This window comes from Spinacia oleracea, chromosome 4 (genome assembly GCF_020520425.1).
Source record: "Spinacia oleracea cultivar Varoflay chromosome 4, BTI_SOV_V1, whole genome shotgun sequence".
NCBI classification, from domain to species: domain Eukaryota; kingdom Viridiplantae; phylum Streptophyta; class Magnoliopsida; order Caryophyllales; family Amaranthaceae; genus Spinacia; species Spinacia oleracea.
The window spans coordinates 169,982,398-170,004,426 of NC_079490.1; the positions used below are offsets into that span (position 1 = coordinate 169,982,398).

The following is a 22,029-nucleotide window of genomic DNA, read 5'->3' on the forward strand; positions in this document are numbered from 1 at the left end:
TCCACCACCCAATAGTATATATTGAACTATTGGATGTAACCACCAGAGAGATGTGGATCGCATCCACCACCCATTAGTATATATTAAACTATTGGATGTAACCACCAGAAAAATGTGAATCTAGTCCACCACCCAATAGTATTGGACTATTGGATGTAACCACCAAACAGGTCTTAGTCTTTAAGTGTGCACACCCCCCATTGAGTGTTTTTAACTCAATAGAGTAGATTAAGCCTAGGGTCGTGCTTATGGCTCCGACCAAATAATAAAGCACAATGTGCTTTCCAACCGGTTCATATATTATCTTAAGAGAAATTGTACTACAAGATGATCAATTATCATCCCAAAATGATTAATCTAAACTTCCATAAAAATAATGTTGTATAGCGTTAAGCTCGGAGACTAATAGAATTAGACGTATGGTACAATATAAAACACTTGTAGCATTACAGTCTCAATCTTATACGGCTACTATGCTAATTCACTTTATCAAGTATTAGAAGTTAACATATAAACAATGCAGCTGTAACCCATATAAGCATATATCAAAGGCAAAATAATCTAAGTCATGCACAAAGATCTCATTGATAAATCAATTAAGCAAACTTCACATATAATATATGTAACAACTTCTAACATTACGAGAGTACACATAATAATTAATATATATAAATAACTCAGTAATTAATATATATAAATAACTAAATAGACTAGGTGCGTGTGATTACAACTAATAATATACACGAACAATTAGAAGGGACTAAGTGTGATTACTAACTATTAATTAATAAAGCCAAGAAACTCTATAACGATCTAAAACTCTAGAATATATAGATTGACCCAATCCAAATTTCCAATATCAATCCACAAATAAACTAGACCCTTAGATATCTACACATATACAAAATAATAGAGATTAATATAATAAGAAATCTAACTCAACAATATTATCCATGAGTTGAGCATTTATCTAATACACGTTATCACAATATTCACTTATAATTAGACATAAAATTTATACTATATATAACAAACAACTCCAAAGACCTATACATGATTATATATAATAATCAATACTTAATTACGAATAATTTAAAGAGACTAAGTGTGCGTGATTACAATTTACATATACAGATAATTCGAATAGACTAATTACGTGTGATTACAACTAATAATATACACAAACAATTAAAAGGGACTAAGCGTGATTACACATAATAATTAATAAATATGAATAACTCGATCAATTGACTAGGTCTGTGTGATTACACATAGTAAAAATAATAATAGTTATAACAACAACATAGAAGGACTAGGTGCGCGTGATTACCTTCCCAAATAACAATAGTACAATAAGGCGTAAGTCGCGAAATCGCTGCTCGTTCGTTGGTACGATGCGCGAGCTGTTGGGATGACAGAACCATGATTCCAAATGTATTTAGATGAAAGAAAATGATTATGGGTTGACTTTAATTGATGATTAAGTAAACTCATCATGATAATGGTGCACAAACTATGTGCATGATCGAGAGATCAAAACCAAAACGGCGGAGGAGGAAAACAAATAGAACAGTAGGGGTTTTTATTTGAAAATAATTAGGGTAAAGAGAATATTTATACGCGCAAAATTAAGAGTCCTAAAGTAATTAAAATAGGTATTAAAACTCTCCTAAACTGTAAGAAAGACTTGACAAATTAGGAAATTTACTTAATAAATAAATATATCTTTATCTTAACTTAAAAATAATATTTATGAGATAATAAAATATTGGGATATTACAGGGACATCTTCCAAAACTCCCAAGGGTGTTCTAACCGAACGTTCGGCTAGTTGAAGTGACATCCGTGTAGGCTTCATTCCCCCAACATTTAGCCTTTGAGCCATAGAGAGAGGCATAAGGCTAACACTTGCCCCAAGATCACAAAGGGCATTCTTTGGCTCTAGATCACCAATCTTTACCGGTATTGAGAAGCTACCCGGATCACTATGCTTTTCTAGAAGCTTGTTTTGAATGATAGCACTCACTTCCATAGGAAGAGAAACGGTTGCTTCTTCAAGCTTTGCCTTGTTGGTAAGAAGTTCTTTCAAAAACTTTGCATAAGTTGGCATTTGTGCCATGGCATGGAGGAAAGGAATGTTCACTTGTAACCCCTTCATGACATCAAGAAACTTAGAATATTTCTCATTCAACTTCTTCTCAACCACCCTATGAGGAAAAGGGATGGGTGGCTTGTAGGGCTTCATGGGAGCTTTTTCACTCTCTTTAATCACAACCTCTTCACTCTTTGAGTCACTCTTCTCACATTGTGTTTGCTCACTTTTCTCACTTTGCACTCTTTCACTCTCAACTTTCTCTTCTTCTCCACATCCCTCATCTCTCTTTGTGGCTACCTCTTCTCTCATGACCGAACCTTCATAGCCTTTTCCCGATCTCAAAGTGATTGCTTTTATGTGCTCTTTTGGGTTCAAAACAGTTTGGCTCGGAAGTTGAGGACCGGAACTTGAAGAAGAACTTCCCACATGTTGTGCAATTTGACCCAATTGAGTCTATATGATCTTGTTGTGGGCTTGGAGTTGTTGGACCGAAGAAGTTACCTCACTTAGGCGCTTGTCGATATCCACATTTGTCTTGGTTTGATGAGCAATGAAAGTCTCCATGATGGACTCAAGATTTGACTTTTGAGGAGGAGCTTGATTGAATTGAGGCTTAGGTTGAGATGAAGCTCCTTGATTGTACCCACCTTGGTTGTAAGCACCTTGATTGAAACCCGGTGGCCTATATGGTGGAATGGGTGTTGGGCGTTGAGGAGCTTGTTGTTGTTGAGGAGGAGGAGGTGGTTGAATCCCTTGATTGTACTTGTATGAGAAATTTGGGTGGTGTCTCCACCCCGAATTGTATGTTTGAGAATAAGGATCAAATCTTGGATTTATGGCCGCCGCTTGCTCCATGGTGGAGTTACAATAAGAAGAGAGATGATCAACACCTCCACAAATCTCACAAGACATTACTTGGACCGGAGCACATGTAGAACCCATGTTAGATTTTTCAAGCCTCTTTGCTAGCATGTCAAATTTTGAGTTCAAGAAATCAATGGTGTCAACCTCATGCTTCCCACCAACACTTTTCTTCGGAGTAGCTCTTCTATCACTACCCCATGCATGGAGTTTTGCTATTTCCTCAATCATCTTCTCCACCGGAAGCTTCTTAATTTGACCACCGGCACCTGCATCTAGGTGAGATCTCGATGTAGGATGTAGGCCATCATAGAAGCTTTGAACAACAAGCCATTGGTTGAAACCATGGTGAGGGCATGATCTAACATACTCCTTGAATCGCTCCCATGCCTCACTCAAAGTCTCATCCTCTTCTTGAGTGAAATTTGTGATCTTCCGCCTCAATTCGGCGGCCTTCTCGGGTGGACAATATTTATCAAGAAAAGCCTTTGTGACCTCATTCCAAGTAGTCAAAGAACCTTCCGGAACCGTTCTCAACCAATGCTTTGCCTTATCACGAAGAGAAAAATGGAACATATGCATCTTGACAAACTCATCGGTAACACCATTTTGCTTAATAGTAGCACAAAGCTCATAGAAGTTGTCCAAATGTGTAAAAGGACATTCGGTTGGTGCCCCTCCAAATTGATCAAGCTTTATCATCCGGATTAATGAGGGTGACAATTCAAAGTTATTGACCGTCGTAGTGGGTAGCAAAATTCCACTACGAAGCTCAAAACTTTCCGGATGCCCATAATCTCGGAGTAGGCGTGGCTTCGGAGGAGGCGGTCGTGGAGGACCATCATCTGCCATGATGTCTTCTTCTGATTCTGAATCGGTGTAAATAATTTGAGGATGAGAAACACCTCGTAGTTGCCTCCTAACTATCCTTAAAGTTCTGTCCAATTCAAGATCAACAGGAATAAAAGGTGATTGCTTGCTCTTTCGTGTCATGCACAATCAAACAAAGCTAAAGAGATCGTTAGCATTGACAATCACAAAGTATAACAAAATATTTGCAAAAAAAAATAAGAAAAATTATGATACAAAAGACTTAGACTCATTCAACGAATAACAATTCAATGTGACTATTGCCTCCCCGGCAACGGCGCCAAAAACTTGATAGAGCGTCGCCAACCTATCAAATAATAACCTAACTCGGTCTTCCTAACTAAGTAGAAAGGGTAAGAAAGGATCGAACCCAAGAGAGCCTATGAATCAACCACCAAATGCTATCGAATATAAAAGCTAAGTCAAGTCGGGGGTGCTTTGATTTGTTAAGAGTTCTACACTAATTAGGACAAACTAAGATAATTAAAGGATGAAAATTCAATTAAGAGAGACTAAGGTACGGGTAACACCACTCAATTTAATCATGAACGGTTCAAAAGCATGAGGATTAGAAGCAATGTTAGGGAATAAATTAGTGGATAGTCATCTAAGGCACCTAACTACTCTATCGAGCTAGAAAGGATAACTTGATCATGAGCTACAACCTATTTTCATGGTGCAAAACATGAATTCAAGCAATAAAACGTAAGTTATGATGACAATATAATCCCATAGACTTGGGAGCCCTATTTTCATGGTCTTTTAGTCTAGCAATCAAAAGGGAGCCTACCACTCAATTTCTTCTTTCGATCCTTGGTTGAGGACACTAGAAATAAGTCTAAATGATGATCAAACATGAAGACTAACAATAAAACCCTTTCAATCAACTAATAAACATCCCACAATCACTAAAATCCCACATGCATAAATCAATTGTACATGACTCAAAAGAGGGGTTCACCCGAACCCTAGAAATTTACTACTCACAATCCATGGAAATCAAACCAACAACAACAATAATCGAGTAATACATGATAATAAGTTGATAAAGATTAATGGAAATCAATAAGTAAGAACAAGAATTGAATAATACCACTACTTGATTAATTGAAATAGAAATTAGAGAAGTTTAGAGTTTACAATGAAGCTTCAATGGAGGAAATTGCTGAAAATGTGAATTACAATCTTGATTCTTGATCTTGAATTGGAAGACTAATCTAACTAAGCAAGTAAATTAAACCAACTAAGTGTTTTTCTAGAGAGAGAATCTAAAAAAAATGAGAGAGTGTCCCTCCAGTTCCCAGCCAAAAACGATAATAATCCCTTTAACATTGGTGAATTCGTCAAAATAAAAAATCGCAGACCACGTCGTCCCGGGCGGGACGGCTTGTCCCGGGCGGGACGAGAGAGCTGGGAAAAAATAACGAAGAGTTCCAGTAGCAAAATCCCGCCCGGGGTAAAATTCGTCGCGGGCGGGATGGCTTGTCCCGGGCGGGATGGTCCTCGTCGCGGGCGGGATGAGTCTTCTCGCGGAAAATCGAACATAGCCTGCTTCAAATGGCCATAACTTCTTCGTTACTCGTCCAAATAAGTTGTGTGACCACTCGTTGCAAAGCTCTTGGAATAAACTTTCATCTCCAACTGGAATCACAAGAAAATATTAAGTATAAAAAACGTTATGCTCGTTTTAGTATGGCAGTTGTGCACAAGTTCGGCTCCTTGGCTTAATTTTCCGGTTTCTCCGGCTCTTTTCTTGGCTCTTTGGCTCATCAAAATGCTCGTGGATTACCAAATACCTACACAAAGGGAAAGGAAGCAAGGGACACAAAGAAAAACAAAGAAGAAAAATGCCTAAAAACCATAAAAACTAGTGAAACTAAGAAAAGTAAGAAAATTGGAAAAAGTAAGGAAAAAGAGATAAAAATCCACTAAACTAACACTAAAGTCCACCTAAAAACACCATCCTTAGTGGGTTAAAAACCCACTTATCAAACTCCCCCAAGCTTGCCAATTGCTTGTCCCCAAGCAATACACACGAACCTCAAAGGAGTTGGAAAGTGTCCTCCTCAGGAATCACAAGTGCCATAACTTTACAAAAACAAACATTGAAATCATTTCGAAAATCATTAAATCATAAGTTTTACAAAACCACCACAAATGCAACACATGGAACTAAACAACCAATCTTACCACAATTCTCCCCCAAGCTTGACTCGATTATGTACAAGTAGCTTCTCACTTTAGTTGTGCAAAGTAAAAACAAGAGAGTCGCTCCAGTGTTTAAGGGTTGCAAAATCAATTAACAACACTCAATCTAGAAAAAGCATGTCGACTCAAGTGATATTCCTTCCACGAATTTGCTTATTGCCTTTCTCCTCTCATAAGTGAAACGATACGGGGATCATGAAATCCTTGAAAAAGGGAAGGCTAAGGTTCTAAGGGCAAGGAAGATGTCATTTGGGGAATTGGAGCTCAAAAATAAAAAAAAATGCATATATACCAACAACATCCACTATCAATGAGATTACAACCCAAGCCAACAACAGAACCAACACCTTTTTATTCGAAACTGAATAACAAAATATGTAAAAAAAAATTCGATTTTCTATTCCTTTTTCTCTTTTTTTAAAAAAAAAATTCTTCCTTTTTTTTTTTATTCTTCGTTTTTTTTTTTTTGTGAATAAATAAAGAGAAGGAACTAGAAAGCTAAAATATATACTCCGTACACTTATACATGTGTAGAACCCGAAATTTTCTTATTTCACTACATTCTCTATATATGCTTCAAATCAAATCATACCTAGAATGTCAACTCAAACCGAGCTTAAGATGAAAGGAAACAAGGGACACAAAGAAAAACAAAGAAGAAAAATGCCTAAAAACCATAAAAACTAGTGAAACTAAGAAAAGTAAGAAAATTGGAAAAAGTAAGGAAAAAGAGATAAAAATCCACTAAACTAACACTAAAGTCCACCTAAAAACACCATCCTTAGTGGGTTAAAAACCCACTTATCAGAATGTATTCTGGCTGCCTGTCACTTGATCAATCGTACACCTACACCGGTCCTTGACAATAAAACCCCTTATGAGATGTTATTTGGAAAACCACCATCGTATGTGTCTATCCAGGTATTTGGGTGTCTGTGTTATGCGTATAATCTCCGGAGTAAAGGGGATAAGTTTGCGTCTCGTGGTCACAAATGTGTGTTTCTTGGTTACCCGTTTGGCAGGAAGGGATGGCAACTGTACGACCTAGAGACACACGAGTTTTTTGTCTCAAGGGATGTCAAATTTCATGAACGGACGTTTCCATTCGCAGACACGTCGACTATGTTGCCTGCAATGCATGATGGTGATGGGGTGTTTGCCCAGTGGGGTTTGGATGAGAGTGGGACTGGATGTGCTCAGGAGGTGTCGTCGTCTGCAGGTTACACTGAGGAGGTGCCGTCGCCTACAGGTGCCACTGAGGAGATGTCGTCGCCTGCGGGTGACACGGAGGAGGTCTTGTCTCCTGTGAGGGAGGAGCAGCAACATGCTATACTAAGTCGAGTGGGGTCAGAAGTTGTCTCACAGACGACAAGTGTTGGTGAGACGACGGGTAGCGATTAGAGTGAGACAATGCAGGGTGTGGAGGATACGGAGTTAGGAAGGGGGAAGCGTGCGAAGTTTCCGTCGACAAAGCTTAAAGATTGTGTGATGCATACAATACGGAAAAAATATAGTACTTCTGACACAATACCTACGGCAACATCGTCCTCATGTACTCCTTATCCTATTACATACTTTGTTAATTATGAGCGTTTTTCGTCAAAACACAGAAACTATATTGCAGCGTTACAAGAGGGGAAAGCTCCTAAGACATTTAAACAGGCGATGCAACATGAGGGGTGGCGTCGAGCAATGGCTGCAGAGATTAATGCGTTGGAGGAACAGGGGACATGGACATTGGAAAACTTGCCGGAAGGGAAGAAGGCACTAGGGAGTAAGTGGGTGTACACTGAGAAACGTGACGAGGATGGAAATTTGTTGAGGTTAAAGGCACGATTGGTATGTCCAGGGAATCATAAGGAGGAGGGATTGGACTATAATGAGACATTTGCTCCAGTCGCAAAGATGGCGACATTTCGAACTTTCTTAGCCGTCGCAGCTGTCAAAAATTGGGACGTGCATCAGATGGACGTTCATAACGCTTTCTTCCACGGTGACTTAGAGGAAGAGATCTATATGAATATTCCTCCTGGATTTCAGAAGAATAACTCCGACAAGGTGTGCCGAATGAGAAAGTCGTTGTATGGGTTGAAACAGGCTCCTCGATGTTGGTTTCAGAAGCTGTCGACTGCTCTGACGCGCTATGGATTTCGACAGTCGTTGTCGGATTATTCGCTATTTTCTCTTTCTAAGGGGACGTTGCAGCTAAGTGTACTTATATATGTGGATGACATGATTATCGCAAGCAATAATAAGTCTGCGCTTGAGAGCTTCAAGGCATATTTGAGTGAGTGTTTTAAAATGAAAGATCTCGGTGCTCTGATGTATTTTCTGTGGTTAGAGTAGGCACGTAGTAGTCAGGGGTTTTATGTGTGTCAGAGAAAATACGCTCTTGACATCATCTCAAAGGTCGGATTGTTGGGAGCAAAGCATGTGGATTTTCCTATGGACCAGAATCATAAGTTGGCATTGGCAGACGGGCCAGACCTGTCGGATGGTGAGAAGTATAGGCATCTGATCGGACGTCTGGTTTATTTGGCTGTCACACGACCAGACGTCACTTACTCCGTACATGTCCTATCCCAATTCATGCAAGCACCAAAGGAGGCACATTGGGAAGCAGCTTTGGGGGTAGTGAGATACTTGAAGAAGTGCCCGGGTCAAGGTATATTACTCCGATCGGATAGTGCGTTGCAGTTGGAGAGGTGGTGCGATTCGGATTGGGCGGGTTGTCCGCTGACGCGTCGGTCGGTGACTGGATGGTTTGTGTTACTTGGTATGTCGCCAGTTTCTTGGAAGACCAAGAAACAACATACTGTTTCTCAGTCGTCTGCTGAGGCAGAATATCGGTCGATGGCAGCTCTGACGTGTGAATTGAAGTGGTTGAAACAACTACTATGCGACTTGGGGGTGACACACGACCAAGGTATGAGTATGTACTGCGACAGTCAGTCTGCGTTGCATATCGCACAGAATCCGGTGTTTCATGAAAGGACAAAACACATCGAGTCAGATTGTCATTTCATTCGGGATGCAATCAAGGAAGGGATCATCAGTCCGTCGTATGTGTCGACGAAGATTCAGTTAGCAGATATTTTCACCAAAGCGTTGGGGAAGGCGTAATTTGAGTTTTTTTTTAACAAGATGGGCATTCGAGATCTTCATGCTCCACCTTGAGGGGGGATGTTAAGATATATTAGATATTATTCTGTGAATATTCTGTAGAGTCCTAACTATGGTATGTTAGCTAATATGTAACCTAGGGTTTAGGTTACTGAGTTGTACTATATATACGTTTGTGATTAATGAGAATAGTACGAGATTACACAATATTTGACAATAATCGATGAAGAAGGGTGTCCATAAAATTACATTAAATCACCCAAAAAAACACATTAAATGTTCATAAGCACCCACGTGTAATTGGATTACATAATATAAGCAATAATAAATAGAAGCAATTCCAAAGTTAGTCATATAAACTCTGATTTTGAAACCTGACTTCTGGAAAACCTAAAGGATAATGATACTGATTTGAATCTTACCACCTCCCCCCAAACTACTTTTGCCTATTGCTTGTGGAGGATATGGATAAGAAGAAACCTATGGACCTTCCAGAAAGAAAACAAAAGCATTACCCCTTGATGCCAACAAACCATCTGGCTTTCAAATGAATTTTCAAACCTAGCCACCAAGAATAACCATCAAACTAAACCAATGCATATAGAACCTAAGCCCCACTCTGAGTTAATTGTTATATGTGATGCTACCTTTTGTATTTCCACTCTCTTTGCTTCCTATGCTATTGTTTGCAGGGACTCAAACCACATTTTTAGGGCTGGAATTGCTGGTACATTCTCCACAACCTCAGCCATAACTGCAGAAACACAAACAATCCTTTTGGCAGTCTCATGGGTTATAAACAACAGATGTCAGAATGTCACCATCTATTCAGATTGCAAAGCATCAGTAGAGGGTATAAACCATGACCAAGCTCCAACTTCGAGTCTTACTAACTTATATGGTAAATGTAGGGCATTGCAAAGAACCCAAGGAAGCTTTTATGTGAAATTCAGAAGAAGGGAACAACTCATGGAGATGGACTACGTGGTAAAGAAGGTCAAGGCCCGACTGAGTCTGTTGGATCAAGGCGTTGATATATCCCCCACCATGTTTAGCTAATGATATCTCTATTGACAATGAAACTTATTTTTTAGAAGCATGCTTGTTTCGTAGTAATGTCATAAATGGCTGTATTTTTGCCTCCATAAGAAGCGGGGCTATGTGAACAAACTCTAGATAATCTTTTGATGTTAAGTAATTAATGAAGTAACTCTTTCTGACAAAAAAAAAAAAAAAAATAGAAGCAATTTGATTGGGTGTCATATGTGTCAAGCGACTCATGCATATATGGGACCGAAAGATGCCCAAACAAACGCGTGAAATTAATGTCACCTTGTCGTATCGTAGTAGTTAGATTAATGATTTGGAAGGTTTTATCATTCAATTAAATAGCTTGTAATCTTCTAATAGCTTGTTGCGTATACGTACATTACATGCCATCTATAAGGATGACATCTAATTAAATTATGCTTGTAAAGTAGGTTAGTGTTGAAAATATTTGTTATACGATATCATGGTGGATCGACGATGGCCACATGCTAACATAGGCATAAGGCAATAAATCTAAGGGCTTGTGTATGATAGGTTTTAGGTTCGACTCCTCTCACTCCTGTTTGTAATTTATATAATTCTTGTGGGTTCATTCGCAAAAAAAAGGAAAAAGTCTGATTGCTTATGTCACAATGCAACATAAATTCCATTCTCCTGCAATGTCCCTTCTCTCTGCAAGACTAATTAATCTGATTACTGAAGTAGTGCAGCATGAATTTCCAATGCATAGACGCATGCACAACTTGACATTAACAAAATTTCATTTGATATTAACAGTCCATATGAGTTGATATATATGTTACGATTCCGATTTAACTTGCACTTACCGCCTATTTTGTAGCCGATAATAAATCAATAGCGTAGCAAAGCCCTTTAAACCTAGAAAAAGTTTTCCCTCAAAGGATGAGAAGCAAAACCTTGTATTTCAAGAGAAAGAAGTTACTCGCAGGAGAAGGAAGCGTCATTAAAAACCTAAAAATACCACAAACAAACTTAAAGAAAAACAACTAAATTAACAAAGATTGAGCTTAATTTCCACCGATAAGAATCAATAAATGCCCCTTCAAAATTCACTAACGAAGGCTATATGGTTTGAGGGAGGGGGTTGGGGTTGGGGTTGGGGTTGGGGGGGTTTGAGAGAAGAGGGAGCGGTGTCATCATATATTATTGTAGAGATTGATTTATTTTGAACAAACTAAAAACTACATCAATAAACACTGGATTGACATAAATATAATAATCTTATCAAAAGCCTAAAAGCTTAAGAAAAAAGTACTAGAAAACATTGGATAAAGAAAATCACAAGTAAAAGATTGTTGGATTCTAATACAAAGCTAGTTACAATTTAAATACTCCGCATTGTTTTATTATCGCTACATTATTTTATTTGTTGAAAACGTTTAAATTTACTTAATTATACTCTCTCCGCCTCAATTTACTTGTTTCATTTGACCAATATTTGTGAGAATTAATTTTTCCGGTCAAAAATAAAGCAAGTAAAACAAGACAGATGAGTTACGTTGACACTAATTAAAGGCCTCGATAATGGAAAAGGAGAGTGTAGCTTGAAGTGGGATGAAGTTGAAGTGAGTAAACCCAGCTTTGTTCAACAAAATCTTCCATTCATCTTCAGTTCTTTCTTTTGCACCACCGCAATTAACCATCATTAAAAGATCAATGGCAATAGCTGCATCATCGCACATCAAATTTCGATCTGGATGAAGAACTATTTCCACAATAATCACTTTTCCTTTCTTTTGGGCAACTGCTTCTTGACACTTCTTTAGGATTATCAATGCTTCTTCATCCCCCCAATCATGTAAAACAGACTACATAAAAAAGAAAGAAAGTGTTATGTGAGATCTTAATTATATGCTATTTAAACTTAGACACAATCTAATTTGAAGTACTTGGATTGTTTCAATGTGTGAAAATATATTTAACTTTCTCCATCTGTCCCTTTTTGTTTGCTCCATTTGTCATTTTAAGACGTCCCTAAAATATTGTCACATTATCATGAAAGACATGGGACCACAATTTTACTAGATCTCACATAAAATACATTTTGCCCACCACTAAAGTTTCAATTCTACACAACCAATTCTTAATAAAAACACTATTGAGTCATAGGGCAAACAATTAGGGACACAGGGAGTAAAAGTTAAGATGTACTTGAATGTTTAGGAGCGACATAACAAAAGTGGAGTAGGTAATTAATATTACTTCCTCCGTTCATATTTAAGTGTCCACTTTCCAAAAACAGCGTTTCCTTATAAGTGTCCAGTTTTCATTTTTGGACTACACTTTTCCATACATTTTTCTCACTTTTTCATAAATCATGATTGTTTTTTCTTACACATTTTACACTTTTCTCACTTTTCCATCCCCACATCCATTTTTATTTGTACTTTATCAATAAACAATTATCTCTTTATCATTTCTCAATCCGTGAACTATGGACCGTGGTGCACATAGAGCATGGTGCACCAAAAGAACATATGTGCATAAGCAAAAGAACATGACACTACGGCAAAAGAACATGCAATATAATATTTCACTTTTTTGTTATAAAAATAATATATTATTTTACTATTTATTAAAAACCTAAATAAAAAAAATACTCAGGTTCTTTTATCGTAACCAGATGTTCTTTCAATTATATACTAGTGTTCTTAAGGTGCACCATGGTCCACCTTCTAAATTGCGATCATTTCCCCCAAAAACAATTCCAATCATTATTTCTCTTACCAACTTTTCATTTTCCTTAACTATCGTGAATTCTCTCAAAGTGAACATTAATAGGAACAAATGGAGTAATAGGTTAGATCACTTGTCACGCATGAACATAATATACATAGTACAAGATTTGAGTAAAATATTATCAAAAGTCATTTTTAGCAAATTATTATTACGTGGTATCATCAGCACAGTAATCTATAAACAAATAGAAATATTGTTTTTCAATACATAAACCGTTAATTAAAAAAGATGAGTTTTTTTTATTACTGCATATTATTTTAAGAGGACTTTTGGCGGGAAAATTTTACAACAACCTGTGTCACTCTTGATATCTGTTTTTATACAAATGGTTGTAGACGTACCTTGATGATAACATTATCAGCAGAAGGGATCTCGTCAAACATGTCACCTCCAACATGAGTAACCCCAGAGTGTTTAGGAGCATTTACAATAGTTTGAGGAAGATCAAAGTTAACACCTTTAATATGAGGATATGCTTCAACAATATTAGCCACTAAATATCCAGTCCCACCTCCAACATCAACAAGACTACCCTCCAACCTACTAAACCCATCCTTAAACCCTTTAATTATAGCATCTAATGCAGGCTTAGTAACAGCACTCATCCCACTACTAAACAACTTATTAAATTCAGGATTTTCTCGTGTCATCTCCCAGAACGATTCCCCATGAGCCTTCACAAATGGGGTCCCACCTTCCTTGATCGTACGGCCTATCTCGTACCACCCGGCCATGATCGAAGGGTCGGTGAAAGTCAAAAGGGTCGGGGCAAAGCTTAACTCTTGATCGTGTAACAGACACTTTGCTGTTTCGGTTAGACCATACAAGGGTGTTATGTTTATGTTTTCTTTTTTATTTTCGACGGTGAAGATTTTGTTACGGGTTAGCACACGCATGACACGTGTCAGGTAGGGGATATTTGGGGAGGGAGATGACTCGAGTTTTGAGGCTATTTCGGGTACGCTCATTGGTTGGCCGTGAGAGTGTATGATATCTGCAATGCGGAGCTCTACAGCAGATCTTAGCACTAGGGTGTCTGCGTAAGCAAAGAGGTGGCTGTATACTTCGCCATGGGCTTTGACGAGATCCATTTGTGTTTCTATTGTAGCTTATTAAAAGCAATATTTTGGCGTATACTTATTATGTAGGTGTGGGTTATACTGTTGAATGTTGATATTGTGTAACAAAAGGAGTCTAGCTATTTATAAGAAAAAGAAAAAGAAAAAGAAAAAGAAAATTTAACGAATTATCTTCTATGAGAGTACTTTTTCGGTTTATAAAAGTCAAACAACAATGTAGACCATGATGTTGATAAGAGTACTCCCAGCAATTGGGAAAAATATTGCTCACAAAAAAAAATCACGGGTCACATTAATGATCGAGGAGGCGAATAATTGCTCAGGAGCAAAAGAAAATTACCTCACGCCACATTCTGTTTTCCCATTTTGCTCGCCATAAATGATGGCCCCGCCACTGAATATTTCAGTTAGAAAGTCATGCTTTCACAAAAATATTGTTACCGTTTGAAAAGGACAGGTCATCAATTGTTACCGTTTTTCCACAAATTTCCAAAAAAAAAATTAAAAAAAAAATCAACAAATCTGATTGGGAGCGTCAGCATACCCAATGGGCGCCTGCCATGTGTCCTAGTCAGATTTACCGGCCAATCACACAATTAAGTTCAAATTGTAACGATCTATTGTTTAACGGCTAATTTAGCCAAAAATAATTTTAAAAAAATTATACCAACGAACATAAAATAGAGACTCATTTTGCTATATTTCGACACACTTTCAAAAATTCATTTTTCTCTCTTTAAAATCATCAAAATCACTTTTCATACAAAGTATTACTATAACTTGTGATACATTGGAAAAATTATTGAATATTTTCGATAATCTTATTTCCGGTATTTATTTATTAGTTTTATCATTATTATTATTATTATTATTATTATTAGTATTATTATTATTGTCATTATTATTATTATTATTATTATTATTATTATTATTGTTACTAGAAGGTATATTTACTATTAAAATTATTGTTGTTATTAGTGTGCTTGCATATTTTTCAAAAATAAAATGGACCATAATACTACTCTCAAAATTCAAAAAATGTTGATGATTTTGATCTTAACCTTGACAACGATCAGCATCCCGCCTTCAATTTGTATTCGCAGGGGAATTCCTCTCAAATTGTCAACAACCTTTTTATGCTAACAATATTGTTGACCATGAAGCTTTAGAGGAAAGTGTCATAGAGACACACGTGAATCGATCATGACGCATCTGTTACCTGTTAAACCAAATCAACCACTTAAGGTTGTATCTCAGTCTCAAAGTTGGTCGATTCCGGAGGATGAAGCTCTGGTTGATTCCTACATTAGAGTTTGCTCTGGTTGATAGACAATAAAATATTATAAATGGAGATTAATGAAAGAGATAAATAATACGGAGTAAAATATAGTACTCCCTCCGTTCTCGAATATTAGTCCATTTTGAAATCTTATCACTATTTACAATTGAAGAAAATCTTCTAATTTATTACCAATACGTATTTCAAAATATATTCACGTGGGATATTGTTTGTTCGTCTCAATGTATAGTTAAACAATACTCCGTATCAAATTTTTATATTTACTTACCGTACGTATTTAGATATGTTTACATTTAAATATTGATTTGAAACGAGTGAAAAAATCAAAAGATGACTAATATTTAAAAACAGAGAAAGTAGTAAGTTATCAAAGGTAGAAGTCGAGCATTTTTATATATATAAAAAAAACACTCAAAAAGTCAAGATGGTAGGGAGTAGTACTTTATTTTTTCTGGTACTTTTGAGAAACAATGACATAAAATCACAAATGAAAGGAAAAATTAAACACGCAAACATTTAGTTTTCACTCTTCACCAACGAGCCAAAACCTCATTGCTAGTCCTTTCGTCCCTTGATATTCGACCCAATTTAACTAAAACTATTTACGTAATTCATTTTGACTCTATTTTATTTCTAGTATATGAAAATAAATGTTAGTATATAATACTTCCTCTATTCTTATTTATATGACACAATTGAGGTTTTGACACTATTCACACAAGCTCCTTTGATTTCAATTTGTGATTTATACTTAATAAAAAACATAGTCGTGTGGGGTCTTGTTTGATTCGTCTCAATAAATATTTTTTAAATATCAACTTTTTATAATTTTTTCTTATCCATAATTGAAAATATTAATGTTTGAAATCTTGTATTGGCAAACGTGACTAAATAATTGTGTCATATAAATAAGAACAGATGGAGTATAATATTAATATTTTTATAAGTTTTTATAATATGTAATTAAAGAAATTGGTTTTTAAAATTGTACATTGACAAGCGTGTCCGATCAAAACAGATTGAGTATTAAGAGACTGAGGGAGTATAAAATAGTTACTATCTTCATCCATTTAATTTCAGTTCCCCAACCTCGTACTTTCTTAGGCCCTGATCTTTTTGGCTTAATTTCAGTTTCAGGACTTATTTGGCAGTTCAGTTCAGTTCAGGAGCATTCAGTTCAGTTCAGTTCAGTTCAGTGCAGTTCAGTTCAGTTCAGTTCAGGAGCATTAAGTTCAGTTCAGTTTAATTCAGTTTAATTCAATTCAATTTAAAATAATAATAATAATAATAATAATAATAATAATAATAATAATATTATTATTATTATTATTATTATTATTAATATTACTTATATTATTATTTATATTTATATTATTATATTATTATATTACTTATTATTTATATTTATATTAATATTTATATTTTTATATTACTTATTATTATTATTATTATTATTTATAACTAACTATTTATTAATAATTAATATAATTTATTATTATTTTTATTAATTAGTTACGGATTATTAGTTATTAATTATTTAGTTACTAGTTATTAACTATGAATTATTATTATTATTATTATTATTAATATTTGTCATTTATTGTAATTATTTAGTAATCAATTACAGATTATTATTATTATTTATTATATATTTATTTAGTTATTAATTAATAATTATTCTTTAGTTATTAGTTAATATTTTTTATTTTTTATTATTTATTATTTATTATTAGTTATTATTATTTATTATTTATTATTTATTATTTATTATTTATTATTTATTATTATTATTTATTATTTATTATTTATTATTTATTATTTATTATTTATTATTTATTATTTATTATTTATTATTTATTATTTATTATTTATTATTTATTATTTATTATTTATTATTTATTATTTATTATTATTATTTATTATTTATTATTTATTATTTATTATTTATTATTTATTATTTATTATTATTATTATTATTATTTATTATTTATTATTTATTATTTATTATTATTATTATTATTATTATTATTTATTATTTATTATTTATTATTTATTATTTATTATTTATTATTTATTATTTATTATTTATTATTTATTATTTATTATTTATTATTTATTCTGTTAAGTTAAGTTCAGTTGAGTTCAGTTCAGGAGCATTCAGTTCAGTTCAGTTCAGTTCAGGAGCATTCAGTTCAGTTCAGTTCAGGAGCATTCAGTTAAGTTCAATTCAGTTCAATTCAATTCAATTCAGCTCTAAAGAACAGGGCCTTAGATTCCACATGGGCATTCCAATAAGACGACGGTCCAAATAGGATCCGTTTGGGTTTCACACCAAATTTGACGAGGTCCATGTTCTAGATGGGCTTACCAGTTAGTGTCAGTATATCATGGTAGAAAATTCAACATTTTTGAAAAATATCATTCCACAAAAACAGTACATGTGTAGCCCCAAAAAAATAGAGACAATACTCATCTCACATTAAGACTTCACATTTAATGTACGTGGTACCCATCGATTATGTCATAGTCAGTAGAAGGTGACTAGTCCTGGTTATTGGGAGAGTAGCCTGGTAGGTGTGGGTCAAAGTGGGCTGAATTACGAAGTATGAAAAGTTTTTTTTAACGGGCTAATAATTGGTAGACTAAAGTGGGTTGGAGTTGATAACAGGGCGATAGGGGGCAGGGCTATAAACAAGCAATGAAAATTAATTAAAAGAGGGAGTCATATGTTAATATAACTGAATACAAAGCTATACGTATGATTTTTTATATCATACTGTAACTAACTTAATATTCAAAATTCTTGGGCTATAAGTTTAACTTTATATTGACCTTGTAGAGTAAAAATCTAAATCTACTAAAAAAAATTATATTAACTTGACCCTAACCTCATAACTATTGAGTTCCAATAACTAGGTCTAGAGATCACACTTGACGAAATATATCATTTATTTGCTTCGGTTTAGGAATACTACATAGTATAGATGTGATAATGCAATGCTTCATCCGTTTTTTAGCGTTTGTACCATAGCTACTTTAGTTACTATTCACATGATCAACTTTGACTTATGTTGTTTGTATCTGCACAATTAAAAACATAGTACTCCTATTGGGTCCTGGTATATTCGTCTCGACACATGTTTTTAATATATCAACTTTTTATAATTTTTGAATGATAGACAGTCAAATGTATAAAGGTCAAAGTTGTACATTGGCAAATGTGCCCAGACAAAATTGAACAGCCAAAAGAAAACAGAGAAAGTGCATGTTTACATAGACAACTAACTTAGAGTGATACCTTTTGCCGGAAATCTCATGATCGAACTTATCTGAACTAAATTTATCTGATTTTATCCAAACTTATTGGGCTTGATTGAACCCGATTGTAATTAATTGGACCTAATTAAATTTGATTGAAACTAATTATTAGATATGATTAGACTAGATTGCACAAGGATAACCTTAAGAGAGTAAACTTATTGGACTCGAAGAAACATATTGGAAATTCTTTAACGTAAATGAAACTTATACTTATTCTGTTTCTCAACGGAAGCATGACTTCGATAGTTACATTTTTTTTTTATTTACTCTAACCACGTCTTTTTACCATTATGTAAAGTACTTTTTTTTTTTTAATTGTTGTTGGGTTAATTTCAATCTGAAATAGACTCCATGTCTGAAAATCAAGTCTGGGATTTGGTTGATTTGCCGGATGGGTTCACACCTATCGGATGCAAATGGGTCTTCAAGTTGAAGAAAGACAAAGATGGAATTGTATACATATACAAGGCTAGATTGGTAGAAAAAGGTTACAGGCAAGTTCACGGCGTTGACTACGATGAAACCTTTTCTCCAGTCGCGATGCTTAAGTCTATTCGGATAATCCTTGCGATTGCCGCTTTTCATGACTATGAAATATGGCAAATGGATGTCAAAACTGCCTTCTTGAACGGTGTTCTTGAAGAGATTGTGTTCATGACACAGCCGGAGGGTTTTGTCGATCAAAAGAACCAAGGAAAGGTATGCAAGCTTAAGAAGTCCATCTACGGACTAAAGCAGGCGTCAAGGAGTTGGAATAAACTATTTGATGAAGCAGTCAATAAGTTTGGCTTCATCAAGAATCAGGACGAATCTTGTGTATACAAGAAGGTCAGTGGGAGTAAAATTGCATTCCTAGTCTTGTATGTTGACGACATACTGCTTATTGGAAACGACATTCCTATGTTGGAGTCTGTAAAGACTTGGCTCGGGAAGTGTTTCTCAATGAAGGACTTAGGAGAGGCACAGTACATATTGGGCATCAAGATCTATAGGGATAGATCTAAGAGGATGATTGGACTAAGCCAAAGTACTTACATTGACAAAGTGCTAGCTATGTTCAATATGATGGAAGCCAAGAGAGGCCATCTACCCATGTCACATGGCGTATATCTAAGCAAGAATCAGTGTCCCAAAACATCTGATGAGCGTAGAAAGATGAGTGGAATTCCACACGCTTCGGTTATTGGATCCATCATGTATGCTATGATTTGTACAAGGCCGGATGTTTCGTTTGCACTCAGTGCAACGAGCAGGTACCAGTCAGAACCAGGTGAGGCGCATTGGACTGCTTCCAAGAACATCCTAAAGTACCTGAAAAGGACTAAGGATCAGTTTCTGGTTTATGGTGGTACAGATGAGTTGATTGTTAAGGGCTATACGGACACAAGCTTTCAAACCAACAGAGATAATTTCAGATCACAGTCTGGGTTTGTGTTCTGCCTCAACGGCGGAACAGTAAGCTGGAAAAGTGCTAAGCAAAGCACTATTGCGGATTCTACAACTGAAGCCGAGTACATTGCTGCCTCAGAAGCAGCAAAGGAAGCTGTTTGGATTCGGAAGTTCATCGAAGAACTTGGTGTTGTCCCCTCCATTAAAGGACCAGTGGCTTTGTATTGCGACAATAGCGGAGCCATTGCCCAGGCAAAGGAGCCTAGGAGCCACCAGAAGTCCAAGCACGTACTGCGGCGATTTCATATACTTCGAGAGATCGTTGAAAGAAAAGGAAATCGAGATTTGCAAGGTTGGAACTAACGACAACGTCGCGGATCCATTGACTAAACCGTTGCCACAAGTGAAACACAACGCACATGTAGCAACCATGGGAATCAAGCATGTTGGAGAATGACTTTGATTTTCTAAGTATTGTTTTAGAACATCTGTTAGATCTATGTTTAAAACAATTGGTTTAACCATTTCATATTTATGAAATTTATTTATTTCATATTCATTTAATTGTGGTTTAGAATTAAATGATAAGTCCATGTGATTCGAATCATTCAAATGGGATGTCAAGATGGATTCTTTGACAAAGAAACACCCATAATTGAACTTGAATATTGAAGTCACAAAAGATCCCTAATCCAGGTCATTGAAAGGTGGACGACCAATGACTAATAAAGATTAGATTGCAAGTATATTACTTAGTTCTGTTTCTTGAACTAGAGTGACTGGATGTCAGAATCTTTTGCATAGATACTTATTGGATCTTGTATCGGATTGACCATGAGAACGCTTTAAGAGATTAAAGTCATGTCATAGGTAGTTCTCATTAATGGTGATTAGAAACCGTTCCTCAGAACATGAGCGATTATGTCTGCTCGTTAGAATTAGTTCGCTTTGATACTAGCTAAACGTCGCACCGTAAAAGGAGGCTATAAAAGCAGTTATTGGGCGTACTATGAATCAAAGTGAGTGTTCATAGATTGCAAGAATGGATTGTCCTCCTATCTTTGATAGGATATGATGTTGTTGTGTAACAAGGCCTCTCGGAGAGTTAGATACTGTAAAATGCATGGCCGTGCTCAGAATGGTTAGGCTTAACCTTCTGCAAAAGTTTGACAGTTGAACTCTGTAATCCGAGAAACACTTCTGGACCTAATAAGGATGGCTTGGATCTTACCTTATGTTCAGTAAGTAACACTAAGCGAAAAAGGAATGTGGATGCACACTTGTCTGAATGACAAGTGGGAGATTGAAGGAAATATGTCCTTCACCCAAGGTGCATTAAGTCTAATACCAAGGTTTAGATTAATTGCGAACAATTAATTCAGTGAGATCAAGTGATCGGAACAGCTAGCTGGAGCAATGCTTCCGATCAGTGAGTTCTAATGGATATTGAACTCACAACTTACTCTTGACTGAACCTACAAGGTCACACCAATGACACGTAACAGATCACCGGATTAAATGAATCGGAAATTCATTTAATAGCTTTTCGGGATTTAAGTTGGAAACGTATTATACGATACGACCTTGCATTGGAATCATATATCGTATCGCGGATATTCGTAAGCTAGGCGAAACGAATAAATCGTATCGTACGACGGTGATTCGTCGTATACGAAACGATAAATAAATATATCAGAAATATATTTAATCGCGAATACAAGGAGCGGCCCACGAGCCGAGTGCACGAAGCACTCGAGGCCCATGGGCGCGCGCATAGGCGTGCAAGCAAAGAAACGCAGCAGCAGCGAGGCCCTTGTGGCGCGGAGCTGTGCGCGTGCATGCGGGCCGAGACCACGACACAGTAGCAGCGCGGCCCACGGCCCACTGGCTGTGCGTGTCCGTGTGTTTTGGCTTGCGGGCTTGCTAGCCGGCCTTGCCTCTTGACTTGGTCGGTTAGTAAGGTTATGTAAATA

At 36.0% G+C, this 22,029-nt stretch overlaps 3 protein-coding genes and 1 non-coding gene across 4 annotated transcripts; 1 reads left to right on the plus strand and 3 right to left on the minus strand.

Moving 5' to 3' along the window:
• Positions 1-489: 489 nt before the first annotated feature.
• On the minus strand, positions 490-2,404 carry LOC110805368 (uncharacterized). Its single transcript, XM_022010956.2, has 3 exons — positions 1,781-2,404; positions 841-891; positions 490-561 (listed from the first exon to the last, which is right to left on the minus strand). The coding sequence occupies exons 1-3, from the start codon at positions 2,402-2,404 to the stop codon at positions 490-492; spliced, it is 747 nt and encodes a 248-aa protein (XP_021866648.2).
• Positions 2,405-2,548: 144 nt separating this feature from the next.
• LOC110805366 (uncharacterized) lies at positions 2,549-3,949 on the minus strand. Its single transcript, XM_022010955.2, has one exon. The coding sequence runs from the start codon at positions 3,947-3,949 to the stop codon at positions 2,549-2,551; it is 1,401 nt and encodes a 466-aa protein (XP_021866647.2).
• Positions 3,297-3,403, plus strand: LOC130460152 (small nucleolar RNA R71). Its single transcript, XR_008920096.1, has one exon. It is a non-coding gene; the product is annotated as a small nucleolar RNA R71 (small nucleolar RNA).
• A 7,461-nt stretch (positions 3,950-11,410) lies between the features above and the next one.
• Positions 11,411-14,166, minus strand: LOC110805378 ((R,S)-reticuline 7-O-methyltransferase). The gene is made up of 2 exons (XM_022010966.2): positions 13,309-14,166; positions 11,411-12,036 (listed from the first exon to the last, which is right to left on the minus strand). Exons 1-2 carry the CDS (start codon positions 14,056-14,058, stop codon positions 11,734-11,736), a joined length of 1,053 nt encoding a protein of 350 aa, XP_021866658.2. The 5' UTR covers positions 14,059-14,166; the 3' UTR covers positions 11,411-11,733.
• Between the last annotated feature and the right edge of the window lie 7,863 nt (positions 14,167-22,029).

Bases quoted from the DNA above. Each gene is read 5' to 3' on its own strand.
- LOC110805368 (XM_022010956.2), bottom strand. From the start codon at position 2,404: ATGAGAGAAGAGGTAGCCACAAAGAGAGATGAGGGATGTGGAGAAGAA. The intron at 892-1,780 runs GTAATATCCCAA...GTATATGTGTAG, and splicing joins GAGTTTTGGAAGATGTCCCT to ATATCTAAGGGTCTAGTTTA. The intron at 562-840 runs GTCAATCTATAT...TGCATGACTTAG, and splicing joins ATATTGGAAATTTGGATTGG to ATTATTTTGCCTTTGATATA.
- LOC110805366 (XM_022010955.2), bottom strand. From the start codon at position 3,949: ATGACACGAAAGAGCAAGCAATCACCTTTTATTCCTGTTGATCTTGAA.
- LOC110805378 (XM_022010966.2), bottom strand. From the start codon at position 14,058: ATGGATCTCGTCAAAGCCCATGGCGAAGTATACAGCCACCTCTTTGCT. The intron at 12,037-13,308 runs GTACGTCTACAA...TTTTTTATGTAG, and splicing joins CTGATAATGTTATCATCAAG to TCTGTTTTACATGATTGGGG.